Source organism: Gallinula chloropus (genome assembly GCF_964237585.1).
Source record: "Gallinula chloropus genome assembly, chromosome: 10".
Classification (NCBI taxonomy): Eukaryota; Metazoa; Chordata; class Aves; order Gruiformes; family Rallidae; genus Gallinula; species Gallinula chloropus.
The window spans coordinates 15842790-15860789 of NC_140095.1; the positions used below are offsets into that span (position 1 = coordinate 15842790).

The following is an 18000-nucleotide window of genomic DNA, read 5'->3' on the forward strand; positions in this document are numbered from 1 at the left end:
GCAAACTCATAAATTACACTCATACCTGGTGTTAATCTTATTCGGACTGGACACACTCACTGTGGGATTTCCATCTGTAGTCTCAGCAGAGGCCAAGGTTTTAATTGGCTCAGCAATTGAATATTTTTTTCTCCCAGAGCTTTTCCCTTCTTCCTCAGGTTGGGAAACGAGAGGAGAAGCTGGTATTTCAAGCAACCATCCTTTGATCTCCGTGACTTTATCAATAAGCAGTTGGGAGTCTAGGCTTTAGATCGGTTAACTTAGGACCACTCACTGACCTTGTTAATAGTCTTGTCTTGAGTCATCAAACTTTATAACAAAGTGAGTCACCAGTCCCTGGGAGGTGCTAAGTGGAATTGTGGTACGAGTTATAGCTGCTTTGCTTTAGCAGACGTTTCCCAGGAGCAGGGCAGAGGTACTGGTACTTTTTAGCTGGTCAGATGACATAAGACTCTCTTCATCTGCTGTTTTTCTCCCTCACCATCCCTCCAGCCCTTGAAGAAGATGGCCGACAGGATCAGGAAGTACCAGATCCTGAACAACGAGATTTTTGCCATCCTGAACAAGTACATGAAGTCAGTGGAAACAGACAGTTCCACAGTGGAGCACGTGCGCTGCTTCCAGCCCCCAATCCACCAGTCGCTGGCCACCACCTGCTAGTGTGGACACTGACCCCATGTGGGTTGGGAAGGGAGAAGGGACTGAACCCAGAACAGCTGGGAGGGGTGAACTCGACGGCATGAGACCTGGCAACAAAGTAAGACTGGGTATGCTTACCACATACAAGGATGCATCTTCCCACCCGGCCCCGTTTGAGTGCATGTTCTTCCGTACCATCCCTGTGACCGGTTTTACTTGTAGCTTTCAGACTTGGGGGTGGGTGGGGGCAGGCGGGCAAAATGTGCTTTTCTTCCATGAGGTGGTTGGTTTTTTTCCCTGTGAATCATCCCATCGAACACATCACTCTGAAGCCATATTGCAGCCCCAAATGTGGGGGTCCTGGTGGAGGAGCTCCGTGTTTCCGCAGTGCCAGGAGTCCGCTCTCCCTGCAGAAGCAATGGGGCAAATCGACCTCCCCCAGTGACGTGTGCCAGCAGCCATGGAGCAGGAGGGTCTGAAGACAAGCCCCTGATTCACTCTCTGGGGGGGGGAAAGGGATGAAAGCAGGATATTGCCTGTTGCAGCACCCTGAGGATCAAGTGATGAGCACAGAGGAGCCGTGACAGACTGGTCTTGCATGACAGCACGCCCCAGCCTGGGGCTAGCTTCATGCTCTCTGCTGAGTCGTTGGCCTTTTTAGCATCTTTTACAGGGAGCTTTGGCACAAGGGTTTCAAAACAGCAATGATCTAGTCGCTGAACAACTCCACAGCGCTCCAGAGAGCTGGGGAAAAGGAAAATGCCAGGCATTTTCCATGCATGGGATATCCACATATTTTAATACAAAGGGTTCTCCCCTGAAGACACATCTTCCATGGACTAAGCAAGATTTCTTAAGGACTACAGAAGAGGCAGCATTCATAGGAATGTGCTCTTGGACATACTAATTTGGGTGGAAATAATCACTGGTCCTGACAGGAGACAGGAGTAGTTACCTCGAACATACATGATGTTTACCAAGGATGAGAGCTGGGATGTGTAGTTTGTGTCTGTTCTGGGATGTTATTTTCCCTTGAGACGAATTTCTAGTGGCACAGTGACCAAATGTCCTTCTTCAGAGAATGGTGACTATCATCAGGGCTTAGGAAACTTCCCATCCCTCAGAAATTATGTGATTGTTTAGAAGAGGTAAAATACAGGATAAGCATTAAAAAAATACCCAGAATTTCCCAGGTTTAAAGGCATTCAGAGGGAATACTGGAGTTTTGTTTCCTTTTCCCACTTGGCTAATCTAAGATCCCTGGATACTGAGAACAAATTCAGTAGGAACTTCAAGGAGGATTTCATAACTGATAGTCTTCCCTGCTTCCTCTCAGTAGTGTCACTGAAGTGGTACAAATGCTTGTGCTTGAAGTTAAAGGACATCAAATCACATGCTTCAAGAGAAAATGATGCTAGCCTCACCACTGGCAACACTTTAATTTCTCAGCTTTCGCCAGGTCACAGCAGAGAATGGCTGTTCCAGTGTACAGATGTGATAATACACATTCCTTTCATGCATTCATCATGCCTTGTAAACTGCATGCTATTATAGATGTTAAAAAGGCAGAGCCTGGGCATTTATTCTCTGGGAGGGAACATATAATTAATTAGTAGAAATGGCCCAGCTGGAGTATTTTGTCTTAGGAAACAACAGCCACCACACTACTGTCAGCAAGAGGAGATCTCGCTGGGTGGGCTGAATTTGTTCTCCCAGACACTCATCACCTACTCCCTTGATAATCAATAAATACTCCACATGTGAAAAGTGCTGGACATTTTCACACCTTGAGTTTCCTTTAATTAACGAGACAGACATTTAAACTGCAGGAGGGGAGTTGAGCTGCACAGTAATCTGAAAGTAAAATGAAATCTCAGGAAGTCTGGCTGAAACCTTTGAGTGGCAGAGAAGGACCCAGCCCAGCAAGGTGAGTTGTTCCCTCTGTGTCATGAGAAAGAGCAGCAGAAGAGCATCTGGGACTCAATGACACTCCTATTCTCTATTTACTCTTCAACTAAGGATGTCACTTCTGGTTTTCCATCATGTTCCAGCACTTCTAGTCTGCTGGAGTGAGGATATCTACAGATATATATATTTTTAAAGGAAGAGGAGAATCAAGCACTTTATTTTTTGTGAAAACAAGATACAAGGAAAATAGATCCAACTGAGATCCTATTTTTCCTGACCTAAATAGTAAGTGCTTGTTATTTTGGTATGAAAGTGTTGCTGAAAAGGTGGCTCAGGTCCCTGCCTGGCTCTCAGAGCCACCGCTGGGCACAGCACAAATTAAATGTCCTACTGCATCCGACATGTCATGGGATGTCAGAGCCTTCTCAGACACCAGTGTGAGCAGGACGTTACTACAGAAGGAGGAACTGTACCACACGGCCCAGTCTCAGCTACCTACACAAAATAGGATACAGGAAGGTGAATTGAAATGCCTGTTTTCAGCTGTTCAGTTCTGGAGCGAGTCATGAGATACTTTACTGAAACACAAATATCACTTTGCATTCTTTTGCTGTAGTTTTCCCATAGTATTTCTCTGAAACCCTGCAAAACACAGTTGTGTGGACCTGAAGGATCAGGTAGATGAAATCTCTTTGTTGCCCTCAGATTTGCTGGCAAAACCACAAAATCCTGTCATACTCTGAGGGCTGAAATGTTTAGAGGGAAACGTCCAAAGTGCATGAACAAAATGTGAAGTGTTTTTGACTGTAGAGTGTATGCAGATGTTTTGCCTTGTTGCTCAAGTAGTAAGAGGTATCAGCTAGGAATAATCTTACGCTCTTCATTTCTGAGATTTGATGTTATTGTCCTTTTATTATCTAAAGGATGCAGGTAGTCTTTAGCTTCAGTTCCGTAGCCCTCCTTGATTGTGTATGAGAAAGAGGTCCAGGCTTAGGCCTTTAAAGAGCTCCATGAAAATGGAATTTTATTTCCTCCTATCCTTTTTTTAATGTCATAATTGTTAATGGAAATAGGAAACAGATTTGTAACAGTAGGGCTAAATAGTAACAGATTGCCACAGGGTCGGGCATATTCTCCATGCTTGCAGGCTCTGTGCCAAGATTTGGGTATCTCCCTCACAGCCATGCTCTAATCCTGTAGTTTCAGCCTTTTACAGTCTGCAGACCCCTAATTTATTTTTCCCCAGGGAAATGCAGACCCCTGTCTGGATACTTTAAGTCCACTGACTACTGGCTTGCTTTTTTACCTATGTTTCCCCACTTACTCTGAAGTAGCCTGCAAACTCCCTGGGATTTACAAGCCACCATTTGGAATATCTACTTCAAAGACAAGTTGTTGGCTGGAAACAGGAATTACGGGGTGGGGGCAGGGAAGGATGGCCTGTGTCATGAAGTCAGACAAGGTTATTTTAATGTTCCCTCCGGCTCTGACATTATAAAATGTTATTATTGGCAGTGCACACTCCTTGCTTGGATGATGCTACACTTGACTTTCAGTGAGACAATAGAAAGGGGAAGCAAACTACTTCAAGCTCAGCACTTCAATGGTTTTCCTTTTAAACCCTGACAGCACTTATTAGCATTGAACACGTTAGTCCTTTTTCTCCTGCATTACTCCAGTCCAGTAGGTTCATGTGTGTTTGAGAACAAAAGTAAAACAAATTGAAGGTGTAAAAAAAAAAAAAACCACAAGAAAATATTCTCAAAAACTCTTGTCAAATGTACCATATTTGTATGAAAAGCTGCTTGAGTTATTTTGTACAATGAATTTTATTTATGGTGAGGTATATTTACGCTCGTGATCTGATACGGTGTTAAATTTTTGATCCATATTTGCTATGCAGCTGAAGATGATATTTTGGGTTTGTATTATTATTTTTTGCTGTTGTTCTAAAATTCAGCTAACAGAAGCTTCCATCTCCATTAGAAAATGCTTCTGCAAGAGCAAAGCATCTGGTACATGGTGATATGTCCCGTGACACAGCAACCAACAGTGTGTACAACAAATGTGGGATGACTTTTGTGATTAAAAGAAATAAAAATTGGGCTCATTGATGAAATGGGCAGACTTTACCCTCAGGTGTCATTATTATTGTGGTAACAATTATTTGGGGAGAGCCTTTGATTGCACCTGGCATAAAGAAAAAGCCAAGAGGAATAATGGCAGCATTTTACTGAGGAAAAAAAGCCTAACTTCAAAACCAAAGGGGAAAAAAATAAGCTGTGTAGGCAACACCAAAGCAAGCACACAAATTATCCTATCAGAAAGTTGATTTTTGACAAAAAGTCTTTCCACAATAAATTTTCATTTGAAAACTTGGTTTAGAATAAGAGGGCTTGAGGGAGGGAAAATGATATTTTTTTTAATAGAGTATGACGGGTCCTACCCAAAACTAAACCAAGGAGTTAATTTCCTCTCATTACCACAGCCTTGTCAATTTAATAGGGGTCTTTTATTCCAGGAGACTCTCCTTGCTATTTATTTCCAAATCTCCACTTGCACCCATTCTTAGATTTGTGTTACAAGCATCCAGGGAGAAGCCAGCAGTGGGAACTGAGGGGAAAGGACCTTCTGGGAGCGAAGGAATTAGGGTGAAACAACTGTCCTGGATCTGTGGCAGTGGGAGCACCTTGCACTTCACCAGCTATCAGCTCTAGACAAAACACTGTAACTGATGTTCCCTTTCAGAGCTTCTTCCCAAGGTTTCCTCATGGGAAAAGCTTAAGAGGAATGAAAATACAGTGATTCTTTAGATTCACAACTGGAAGTGGACCATGACCAGGCAGCCCTGTTGATCTTTCTGATGTGCTTTAAGTCACAGGGCACATGATGTGCCTGCAGCTCTCTGTGCAACATGCTGCCCTGGATTTGCCTGACAGTTGAAAGTTGCCCAATGTTTACTGATTTCAACATGGTTCTGCAATGGGCAGAGAGGAGCATTTTCCTCCTGACTCTGCCACTGATCCTAGGCAGGTTGCTTGGTTTTCATCCTTTCCTCCATCAATATTTCTTTGTTTTTCCACTGATTTTAGTTGCTGTCTTGTGGACATCCCAGTACTAACACCAGCCCTAAAAAGTGTTGAGAGCTCACAGGCTGTACAGCTTTCCCTGGAGCCAGAGGCAATACTTTGATTATCAGGGTTCAAGAGTCTGAACTTGGCACACCCAACTATAAGAGACCAGCATCAAAGATAGAAGCCCACATCTTTCTTCTTCCTGATGCCTCTTAAGTATCTTCAGATTGAAGGGATTTCAGCAATGCAAAGAACAGTTCATTAATGATTGTTTTATTCTTTCAAAAGCATAGCAAAATGACCCTTTCTGTGACCCCTTCTGCAAGCCAGGAGTGCCTTTCACATCTAGTTTTGCTTGGTTTAGAATTCTGATGCAAACACCTGGCAGATAAGAGCTCTGCAAACAATCAATCTGCTGATTACATGGTCACTTCACCTCCTGGCACCCACTGCAGCTCTGATCTATTAGGGTCTCTGTTGCCCTCTGAACATCCACCACTCCTGTTCTGCATGTACCAAACATGGTACAACAAGGGTGGGAACCCACCACGGCTGTGACTGGCTTGGGAACTCTCCACATTGGTGGTGTTTTCTAACTCTGACAACACGAAATTACATCCTCAGCGACTGCAGAGTTACCTTGATGTAGGCAGACTTAAAGTCTGTCTGTTCAGCAAAGTCCAGTCTTTCAAGCTTTGAGCATCCTTTCATGTAGTGCTTCAATCACCTGAACACCAGACAATTCCCTTAACCCCTAGACAATCAGGTCATTGTCAGAGACAGAGGATTTACCCTCTCTGAAGCAGCTAATGGTTCCTTGTAGCCCTCAAACTATACAAAGCCATAGCAGAATATTACAACTCTTCTGAAAGTTTCCACAGGAGTGGTGCCTAGCAGACTACCAAGGGCAAAAGTTTCTATCACCTGTTAGCAGGAGAATTCCACCATCATTTGTAACATAGGGCAATTTATACCCAGTATTTTTCCATCATTTTTTCCAGACCAGAAGAGGTGAGCAGAAAAGAGCAGGGGAAAGAAAAGGCTTTTGATGTTGCTACAGAGGTTATTTGCATGCAAAGTTGTCTTGCTCTACTCTCTGGATTCCAGTCAAGGTTTTTGGCCCGGAAACCAGTATTTCAGGAGGAGCTGCATTGTTAGAAGATGAGTTGCTAAGGAAGACTCCCTGATTTCTGATGAGCTATTTTTAAGGAAACATCTGATGGGAGTATCAACCAGTGATGTCATAGCTTGGAGCTGAATTCCCTTAATTACAGCCTTCCCATTAAAATGAGGATATGAACCAATAGCAGAGGCAGTGGTTGCATCCCTGGTTTATTGTTATCAGTCAGAACTTGCCCTTGACTCACCATAGTAGGCAATTCCATGCCAATCCTACCTGACTTTTAACTCCCATATTGCTGTACACAGCCTTGCTAAATCCATCAACTGCAACTCCTGTGAGTTAGTGGTTTTATATACCACACCCCCACAGCCCCTGCACCACAGATAAAGAAATACATGACACACTCGTATCCCGTGGTTGATTGCAAGATCTGACTGAAGCTTCTCCCACGGTGCTGACAGTCAGGCACGCTCCTTCCCTGGTACCCAATAGCATCAGGTCATGCTGCGACATGCCCTTCTTTAGGGCTGCGTGTCCCCTCTTCCCAGAATTGAGAACAGCTTCTCTTGGAGATCTCACCCCTTGCCAAATCTGGCAAAAGTGGCCCATGGGGTCAAGTATCTTTGGGGATGAAGAGCAGTAGATAAATGCAAGTGTATGTGGTCCCATTAGCCCTTTCCTTCAGGAAATCAAGCTGACAGGGGAAGGTAAAGCTGTGGTCCAAAGTGCCTGTTGCGTTTGACTGCACCACCCCCTCTACTGTGTCAGTAATTTATGAAGCTGCACCATGACAAAGATTATTTTAACCCCAGATCCCTTCTATAGACCTTTGCTCCCTCCCAAACATCTGTGTGCTTTGGGGAGCTGTGCTCTGCACAGATGTCCACAACGCTCATCCACAAAGGCTTGGAAATTATACTGGATGCAGTTTAACTACCAATAACACCACCACCATTAGAATTCCCCAGCTACGAGGAAGACCTTGGGGTGTCAGAGAAGGTCCAGCAAAGGGAAGAGCCCCACAGTGCCTCTGAGCAGGCAGAGCAAGTAGGTAGAGCATCCTGGGAGGTGGCAGGGGACACGAATTCCCCCAGCCAGCTGCAGGAAGTTGGTACTGCAAATACACACCACTTGTCCTGCTCCACCATCACCTCAGCTTCTCCAATCAGCCTCATATTCACACACTGCACAAATAGCTCTTAGCTGGCATCAGGGAGTATAATTACTAAATAAAGGTCAAATCCTGCTATCCTTTTCATGCCCAGGGTGCCTTCTGCCTGCATAATATATAACAGCAGCAGAAGTTACTCCCAGATCACCGATAAATCAGCACACGTTTCGTTTCCCTCATCAAACCCCACTGCCACACGACTTGGATTGATTATCAAGTGCTCCTGTGATAAAGGGAAGGACATGGGATTTGGCTGGCACAGTCCCAGTGACCTGCTGGTCTGTGACTGATGAAGCAAGGAGTGAAGGAGACACACACACAGTGCTAGCAATGCTGCAGTTTCATGGTCTAAGGACAATTTCTCTAGTAACAGGTAATATATTTTATGGGGGAGGGAAAAGCAAATTTTCAGACCTATTCAGATGCTGCATATCTTATAGCTTTATATTGCCTCACGACAGATCCCATTTCTACCAATAAATGTGGGCTGGCTGAAGAACAGCCATTGGTTTCACTGTTGGTTTTACTTATCTCTGCTGACCTACTGTGAGATCTGGTTAATGGCTCCTGCTGCAACAAAAGGGGTTTTGTATTGGCAAGAGGTTTCTGTGTACACAGGGTCACTGTGCAGGAAGAGAGGACATCAGCAGAGGAGGATGAGGACGAAAGCAAAATGCTGGTGTGCAACAAGCTCCGCAACACTGAGTTGATAGAGAAGCTACAGCCCCTGATCTATAGTACAGGCTGAACCATGCAGCAGAGTGAGACCTGCAACTAAAGAGTGACAAAATAAAAGGGTGTAAAATTAAAGTGATGGAGGAGCCCATGGGCTAGAGCTGACTTTCTTGGAGCTGCAAATCAGCACAGAGGCACCTAAGACTTAAATCACAGCTGCTGCTGGTGGTGAAATTGCATTCTGGGTCTCTGATCTCCTTTTACACAACACTTCATAGCACAAGAGTGCCCTTGTCATTACACACTCATCTTTGTTTACATTTATTTCTCAAGCACACCTTTGCCTGGAGCAGGGCCTTTCCCACTACATCTCGAAAGTCAGGAGCATCTATTAACAAAATTTAGCCTGACCTTGAGCAGAGAACATGCCTTTGTACAGCGAGTGCGTGACACAGAGAATCCCTCACCAGCTGCAAAATTTCTAGGATATAAACTCCTTCCCTAGACCTCTACATGTTTCTCAGCACCCCCAGACTTTGCTTTACAACCTCCCGCACAGGGCTGCAGTGCTAGGGGGGGAATAACACACACCAGCACTTGAAGCCACAGGACACTTTCTGCAATGCCCCCCTGCTTTAGTGACTGCAGCTACAGACTTTCAGCAAGGGAAAATATTTTCAGGAGTACAACCACTGCTCAGGATTTAATTTCACTTGTTTGCTATTAATTTGTCCCACCACTCTCTCTGCATGTTTAAAGCTCTCAGCTTTGCTGTGTGTGCCCAGGGCCCCTCTGCTCAGCTCCTGCAGCCGGGCTCATGCACCAGGCAAGTGGAACCGCAGCCTTCTGTTCCTCAGCACCTTCTCCCAACCTCTGCAAGAAGAAAAACACACTCCAGAGGAGAAATCCCTGTCCGGGACGAGGCAGGGGAGCCCCCGGATCTGTACAAGGGCTGTCGAACCCCTCGCTGCCCCCACCATGCCCTCCTCCTCTCCCCTCCGGCCCCGAGCAGGGACACGGGGCCGGGGCAGCAGCGGGGCCGGCGGCTCGCCCAGAGCAGCGCTCAAGGGGGGTGCTCGGGCACCTGCTGCCGTTGCACCGAGCTCTGCCACGGGCCAGCCCCGTCTCGGAGGAGGAGCCGTGCGGGAAGCCGTGCTGCCAGCCCGGCCCAGCCCTGCCCAGTCCCGCCAGCAGCGGCTTCTGCCCTCGGCGCCAGGATGCTCTGAGCTGCGCGGAGGACGGAGGAGATGGAGCCGCTGGAGGCGAACAGCAGCTGCAGCAACGGTGGGTGCACCCCGGCCCGGTCCAGCAGCGCGGGGGGAGCGGGACAAGCCCCGGGCTCAGCCCTAACTGCCCCGCTCCAGCGGCGGGAGGGTCCCAGGGAGGGGGCTGCACCCCATGGCCTTTTCCTCCCTCCCGGCTTTGGGGCTGCTCTGTCGCTCCGCTGTTCTTCTGGGTTTGGGGTTTCTTTCCCTTTACTCTGAGGTCTATAGAGGAGTAGGGAAACTCGCTCTATCCACAAGCCCCACCGAGCCTGCACTGCCAGCGGCAAGTACTGCCCGGCCCCAGCCTCACGGAGAAGCGAGGCTTGGAGTGTGGACAGGTTCTCTTTAAAGATTGCCCGATCGAGCCGGCAACCCCCACGTCCCTCCGCCTTATGCTTGTGCCTGGTAACACACAGCAGAGGCTTTTCCCCAGCCGAGGCGGCAGGACGGTGCCCCTGTTCCCCAGGAACATTCCGACAGCCAATGGAGCTTTTCTAGTAGGGACGGAACCTCTGAGGGAAGCTTTGGAAACTGATCCAGAGAGCCACTAATCCTCAGCCACACGTGCAGGGGACACGGGGTGCAGCTACAGAAGGTCTAAGCCAGACTTTCTGTTCAGGAAAAAGGTGGGATCCCGACCCAGGCTGCCAGCAGTACTGCAGGCAGTTCAGCTGTCATACACCTCTGCCTACAGCCACACAAGAACTTGCTCCATAAATCCTACAGGACTTCAGGCAGAAATATGAACGTTTTTGTAGTACAAAGGGAGTTTTGTGACACCCCACCTGGCTGCTGCGCTCCCCACTGCGGCAGTCACATTGTCCTTACTACACTCGGAGTGAAGATTGCAATAGAAAGATGTGCTGGGTGTGGTAGGAGCGTGAGGGTAAGCAGAAACTCAGCAGTTTTCCACCCACACACAGCAACACACCTTGGCTGCAGACACAGGCCCTTAGCGCTTCTGGTGTTAGGAGCAGAAAGCTGTGCCTGCTCGCAGTCCTTCCACACTGGCAGGACTTGGCATGCTTTACAAGCGCTCAGAAACTCTACCAATAACTAGAATAAAAACCATTAGACAGGAGGAGCAACATATAGATGAAACTTTGGTCCAGAACAAGCCTATTGTCTTATGATAGTCCCATGGCACTCCTCACTACACAGAGCTGGAACTGATGCACAGCTACAATATACAGACATCACTCCACATTAAACCCAAAGCTGTAAGCTACAGACAAGCTGGCAGATGCAAGGATTAGTTGTCTGGAAAGCACCAAAGCCTTTGAATCAACAAGGCTGAGTGTTGATAAGGTGTGGCGCAAACTCATAAACTTGGTGTTTGGTGGAGACACTATGGCATAGATATTTGGAAATTCAAAGTACAACATTCTAGTGGTCCTCACAGCCTTCAAGTTCATTGTATAGCCTGGCAGACACAATGCCAATGAGCTGCTTGAACTGCACTCCACAAGTCTGCTGCTTGCCATTTCCACATGTGAGTCAAGAGGCTTCTTGAGTTTCTAGGAGCTGGTGGATATGTGCTTTTTTTGGGAAGCTGCACAAGTGGCTCTTCAGGGAGACATCTGAATGAGCCCAAAGAGCAATAGAGGCACTATTTTGTCAGTAATTTGATGTTTTATCTCCACGGTGGTCTCACAGGGTCTCTGGTCACCCTTTCATGCCTTTCCCATCGGGTCGTGTGCCGGGTGATCGGCGATGCTGACCCAGCTGACATTGTCCAGGACAACGCGACTTCAGATGACTTCTGGGTAACTCGTCTGGAAAGCAGTTATGGATTCTACATTGGCCTGGGCTTGGCTGTCTTCTCCAGCTTCCTCATCGGAAGCAGCGTCATCCTAAAGAAGAAGGGGCTGCTGCGGCTGGTGGAGAAGGGAGGCACGAGGGCAGGTAAGGCTTTTGTGGAGGCTATTTTTCAGGATGCTTAACCAGGAATTAGAGATTAATGACAGAAATTCACAGCTGACAAACTTGAGTTCTTTGGGGGGGGGGGGGGGAACTGAAAATGTCAGTTTTCCATCAGGAATGTAAGACAGACCTCTTCTGCACACATGTTTGCATGTGAGACTCGGGGTAGTGCTGTACTGGAGCTGAGGAGCTAGTTTACAGAAGCCTTCACTGGAAGTGCTCTGCTAAAAGCAGCATTCATATGCCTTGCACCTCAAACCAGTCACACACACTGTGGGAACAGATGTGCCCCCACCAGAAGAATAATACATCCCCATCACAGCTTTTCAGGGGGAAAGTGTGAGGCCAGGAGGAAGCAGAGAGTTGAAAACTCTTTGAAATATGCCCCTGTGCACAAAGGTGCAAGTCATCCCTGTGCCAGAGACTGGAACAGAACAGCATGGCTCCATGACCCCATTCTTGATCCTATCGACACACTAGGCAGCTTTGCCACCAAGTCACCGAGACAAAGATGCAGCCCCATGTCCTTCAGTCACATCAGAAAGAGAGGTTTATTCATGCAGAACTGCACACCTGCCATCTGGGTGAGCTCTGCTTGTGGTTTTCAGAAAGGATGCTTAGGTATGTTGCTCAACAACGTGCAGATAACTTTCCCCTGGCACCGAGCTCTTAGGGCGAGGAGTGTGTGTTTATATGCACATATATATGGATGGGAAAGAGGGAGGAGCACAGCCAACCACAGAATTGGACACATCCCATCCATACTACAAACATTTGTTCTAGCAGCAGCGTCCTACCTGACAGCTGACCTAATTGCATAACTACAAAACAGAATAATTATAATTAACATACTACTGCTTCCCAGTTCTGGGCTGGGAACAATCCTTAAATCATTTTACAACGGAAGTCGGTATCACCGTCCTCATTTTATTGTGCCCCCATATGAGGGCACAGAGGCATGAAATGATGAAGCGATCACACAGAGCCAACCAGCAGGTGAGCAGCAAAGCCACCAGCAGTGCCTGAGCCACAGGCCAGTCTCAAGCCCCCCCCTCCATCCCCTGCCATTAGGCTGGCTGCTGAGCTCACATGGGTTTGCTTTTCACCTTATATTTGCACAACGAAATACTGGTATTGTTTCAGTTGTAGATGTCATCTTTCTTCCTCCCCTCCACAAACTCCTCCCATAACAGAGCCAAGCATGTGAAACAAGAGCAAACCCCTCCCTATTTTTCAGGATGCTTAACCAGGAATTAGAGATTAATGACAGAAATTCGCAGCAACAACAAAAGCCTCAAACAACTCAGCAATTTCTAAAGGAACACCAAAGCATAACATTTGAACTTGAGCACTTGTCAGCTCAAGGAACCAGAAGAGGATGAATTCTAGCAAATTCCTGTCTGCCTCCTCATTCCCCCTTCTCCGATATTACCCCTTAATCACTCAGTTCCAGTGTTTCACCCCTGCTATCCAAGCATATCACGTTTCTCCAAGGCAGGTCAGACACCATGTTATTGACAGCTCTGCTCAGGTCACGCTCACCAAAACATGGGCCCTCTGTGACCCACTGAAATCAGGGGTCACAACGTCAGCAGGCTTAAGCTCTTTACACCTGACAGCTTGGGGGGTAAGGCCAGAGCTGGACAGTATGTCCATGTTTCATCACTGATATGCACATTGTCTTTCATCATGCTGTTCCAATGTCAGGAATCATTTTTTACTAGGAACAGTTCTGTAGCGACTGCTCTGCATGATGTTAGCATGAGGATTCCTGGCAGTTCAGGCTGAGCCTGTGCAATACAACTACGATACAAGGCAGCACGTAAAAGGAGCAGATAGCTTCTGGGACAGGAGGCAGGAAGCCTTCACCACAACCACACAGCAACACAAACTAAGACCCCACATGCCTGCACAGAGCAGCAAAACAATTTCCTCCTCCCCTTCACCTTTCACTGCTGTAAATCCCCCTTGAGCTGGGTTTAGAAAAACTCATGGCCTTACCTTAGTGCCACGTGCAAGACTCCACAGCAAGCTGGTACAACGTGAGGTGAAGCACAGGCTCTCCATAGGCAGGATCCCAGGGATCGGACTTTGGGTGGGGGGCACCAAGCACAGAGCAGCCCCTGCCATTCCTCATCCCTCCATTCCAGGAATATCCCATAACAAATGGGCAAGTGGAACATGCAAGGCAAAACATGACCAGTCCATGGAAGCTCAGTTGGGGTGTTCACTGCCAGGTTTAGGGGCTGATGCTCCCTGACAAACCAGCAAGGATGACCACAATTCCCAGGGCTAAAAGGCAGCAGGAGCTGATAACATCTGTGGGTTTGGGGCAGCAGGTGCAATTCCCATTGCCACCCAGGATTAAACAACTGCTTTTATTGTATTTGCATTGTCCAGTCCTAAGTGCCAGCTCCAGTTAATCCCATGACTATGTAGGATGGCACATCTGCATATTCTGTCCTTCCAGGCTGTTTGTCACATTGTTCCCCTTCTTATTCCTCTCCAAAGAGACATTTCTCATCTCTTACTCCAAAGAAAACGGTTGCTGATATCTATGTACTTTGTTTCCACAGGAGATGGAGGTCACGGCTACCTGAAGGACTGGCTCTGGTGGGCTGGCTTATTAACCAGTAAGTAGAAGCTGTTTCCATGGGCTTGCAGTTCTTCCAGGGTCTGTCCCTGTGAATCAGGTGTGGAGCAAGCCCAGCACCTGATGGGCTTAAAGCCCTTTTTCTGGCAAGTTCACCACCGGTACCTTGAGGAGAGCAGAGGCAGCGAGCCACACAGGACATCCCTCAGCATCCTCCCACAGGACTGGTAGGACTGTGCTAGCTCAGTTTTACCCCATCAAAAGGACAAGAAGCCAGGTTTTAGTCAGGCAGCTGGCTAGCCTGCCCCATACCCAGCAAGCAGCCTCCCATGCATGCCTGGGGACTCAGGGACTACAGCTGCAGCGCAGGGGACCTAACAGCGCATCAGTAGCAGCTCCTGTCTCGAGGAAAACTCATTTTCCTTTAATCAAGTCTTAAATCTTTTTTTTTCCATGCTGCAATGTTACAGTATCCTCTCAAATTGGACTCAAAGCTTCACAGAGAGCAGCCAATATCTCAAAAGGTTTTCCAGAGCAGTCTTTTCTGTCTTTCATCACTGCCACAGCAAAAGGTGCCCTCACTTTGCGCTGCCCTTGCAGCTCCTGCTCAACAACCACCATAACACAACCCACAAGCAAGGACATAATACTCACTGCTCAGGAGACAAGGCCAGCTCAGCCAGAGGATACCACCACAGCCCCAAGATAATACCTTGTAGGCAAAGAGTAACCTCCCAGCACTAAAGCTCCCAACTGCCCGCCCTTCCCTCATTAGCCTCAACACATCACAGCTGCCCTAATGAGTTCTTAGGGGCAGCTGCAGCATGGCCAAGACCTGGCACCCCCAGCCCTTCCCCCAGCAGGTGTGAGGCTTAAGGGACCCTTCCCTCCTTGCATTAATTTCTAACATGGAGCTTTTCATCCACTACCTCATCCTGTTCAGAAGCAGCACGAGACTCCCCCTCGCCCCCATAATAAAGCCCACTCTCAAACTGATGTCTTGTTAATTTGTGAGGCCACAAGAAACAGTGCAAAAAGTATCCTATAACTCACTGGTATTTATTTCTCTTGTGTTTCTTTAGTGGGTGGAGGGGAAGCTGCCAACTTTGCCGCCTATGCCTTTGCTCCTGCAACTATTGTCACGCCTCTGGGGGCTCTGAGTGTGCTCATAAGGTGATTTACGTGTCTATAGTTTGCAATTTGCCTTTTTATATTTGCCTGTTTGTCTTGTAAGACAGAAAGACTTGAAGTGATGCAAAGATGATTTATTCTGCTGAAAGGAAAAAATGTGCCAGAGCTTTCTAAAAAAATGCTGTAAGAGTTGTCATTTGGGGGGTGATTTGAAAACCTTGGAATTGAGTAGGATGCCCTTCTGGAAATGCTGCATGAGAGCAGCCACATACACCTCAGGTTAGATTATTGTAAACACCAGCGTTACTTCCTTCCTTAATCCAGCTCTTTAGCCAGTTCAAGGTTGCAGGTTTGTTTGGTTTGATTTTGTAGTGAGCAGCATTGAAAATCTGAAAGGGTCAAAACCACCAAGCTTGTTTTTAAACTGTCTTTCACTTACCTTTTATTCTCTGGGCTTCTAGAGTGCTCTGATATTGTGGTTTCATACTTCTGTATGCTGCCAAAAGGGCTGAAAACCCTTTTTTATTATTACTTTTAAAAAGGAGATTCACATCAAAATACCTGACTCCAGGTACTGAGGGTTTTACAGAAGGATTGTTATTGGGAAATGCATCAGCAAACTGAGAGTTGGGACTACTCTGGTGTCCTGCACTAAGTTTTTATGGACAACTAGATGGTTTTGTAGATATATCCATGGCCCCAGTACCTCCAGAGTTTCTCTGGGGATTAGCAGGTCTCACAATTGAGTTAAAATTAATGTAACTCTTTTATTGTCAGGTAGTTGTTTTTTTCTGTTTCTCTGTACACTGGTCCTTGAAGTCATTTTGTGCTTCCTTGAAGCACTAAAGGCTTCATAATGCCCAACAGCTCATGAGTGAACCTGGAGACCTTGAAAATATTTCTGAAGATGTGCTAAGACACTCAGTATTTTTTCACCTTGTTGATACCCGAGCTGTGAGCTACAAACCACACCTGCATCTCTGCAGGTTCAGCTGTCAGTAGCTATAACGTGATTGTGTACTAACATGCTGGAATCCAACAAATTTACTCCAGATTTGTGCTCTTGTGTGATACAAAGGCATTTTTAACCTTACATGAGCTGCTCTTCCTTCTTTAAGAGACTTTAAAGCACCAGCTGACATTTCTTTGTCTTGTGCAGTGCCATCCTGTCTTCGTATTTGCTTGGGGAACGGCTCAACCTGCTGGGAAAGCTGGGCTGCATGCTGAGCCTTGTGGGCAGCACTGTGATGGTGATACATGCCCCAGAGGATGAGGAGGTCACCACTCTGGATGAAATGTCTTCTAAGCTGAAAGAGCCAGGTACGCAGGAGGAGGTGCTGTCTCTCCTGGGGCTGGGCAGTGTGTACTGCTCTGTCCCCAGTCCCTGCTGATCAGTGTTGAGATATTTTTTTCCTCTTCCAGGTTTTCTCGCTTATGCTGGGATCCTCTTGGCACTCTGCTTCCTCTTCATCTTCTACCTCTCACCCCGCTATGGTCAGAGCAACATCCTCATCTACCTCACCATCTGCTCCGTTATCGGTGCCTTCTCCGTGTCGTCAGTTAAGGGTCTAGGTATTGCCATCAAGGGCTTCTTTGCTGGCCGGCCCGTGCTGCAGCACCCGTTGACATGGATCCTAGTCATCATACTGGTGGCATCCATCACTACACAAATTAACTACCTCAATAAGTCTCTAGATATTTTCAACACATCTTTGGTGTTTCCCATCTACTATGTGCTCTTCACCACCATCGTCATCACAACTTCCATCATCCTCTTTAAGGAGTGGGTCTCCATGACTGTAGTGGACATCATTGGGACAGTTTGTGGCTTTCTCACCATCATTTTGGGGGTGTTTTTACTTCATGCCTTCAAAGACATGGATGTCAGTTTAGGGAATCTACCACAGGTCCTCCAGAGTGGACAGCAAGGGCCAGTCACCCGGGACGACAAGAACATCCTGATAGAGGTGGACAACTCCAGCATCGCTCCAGAGGATAAACCAAAAGTATTCATGATTTACACCTAACACATTATATGTGAGGGTCTGGAGGGTGGGTGAATGGGTTAATGTCAATATTCCAGATGCTAGCGAGGAATTTTAAAAAGGAAAAGCAGAAAATAAAACCAATAGTGTCTTATCCAGATCTTGGTAGACGCAAGCCAAGTCTTTCTCTGGGCTTCTATATTGAATGTGGCAGCAGGGGGTATGTTTAATCCTCACTGGGCTTTCATACATAGAGCCACTGAACATGAAAGCCCTCTTGAAATATGATAGTCCTGGGATAAAGCCCCTCTCTGAGGCCCTTTCCCATCTCTTCCTCTTGGCAGGGCTAATGTTTATTCCTGCACTCCTTTCCCCCAGTGACCATTGTTGTGTTTATTTCCAGGCCCTGATTGAGTCATTGATTAGTGTTTTTGTCTTTCTTTTTCCTTTCTAGACACTTGCATGAACGCTGAAATACACACCAGTATCTCTAATGGAGGTGGGGGACAAGGA

At 47.0% G+C, this 18000-nt stretch overlaps 2 protein-coding genes across 3 annotated transcripts in view; both read left to right on the forward strand.

Annotated features, from left to right (window-relative positions):
* CYFIP2 (cytoplasmic FMR1 interacting protein 2) overlaps nt 1–660 on the forward strand; it is a gene marked incomplete at both ends in the record, with an annotated part of 42969 nt that extends 42309 nt beyond the window's left edge. For both annotated transcript variants that reach the window (XM_084268852.1, XM_084268853.1), the window contains one exon: nt 493–660. In XM_084268852.1, coding sequence (XP_084124978.1) covers nt 493–660 — 168 coding nt within the window. The remainder of the gene's footprint in view (nt 1–492) is intronic.
* Nucleotides 661–9837: 9177 nt separating this feature from the next.
* NIPAL4 (NIPA like domain containing 4) lies at nt 9838–17617 on the forward strand (the record flags this gene model as incomplete). The annotated part of the gene is made up of 6 exons (XM_084268733.1): nt 9838–9874; nt 11512–11760; nt 14355–14411; nt 15454–15544; nt 16662–16822; nt 16925–17617. 6 exons carry the CDS (start codon nt 9838–9840, stop codon nt 17527–17529), a joined length of 1200 nt encoding a protein of 399 aa, XP_084124859.1. The 3' UTR covers nt 17530–17617.
* Nucleotides 17618–18000: the final 383 nt, after the last annotated feature.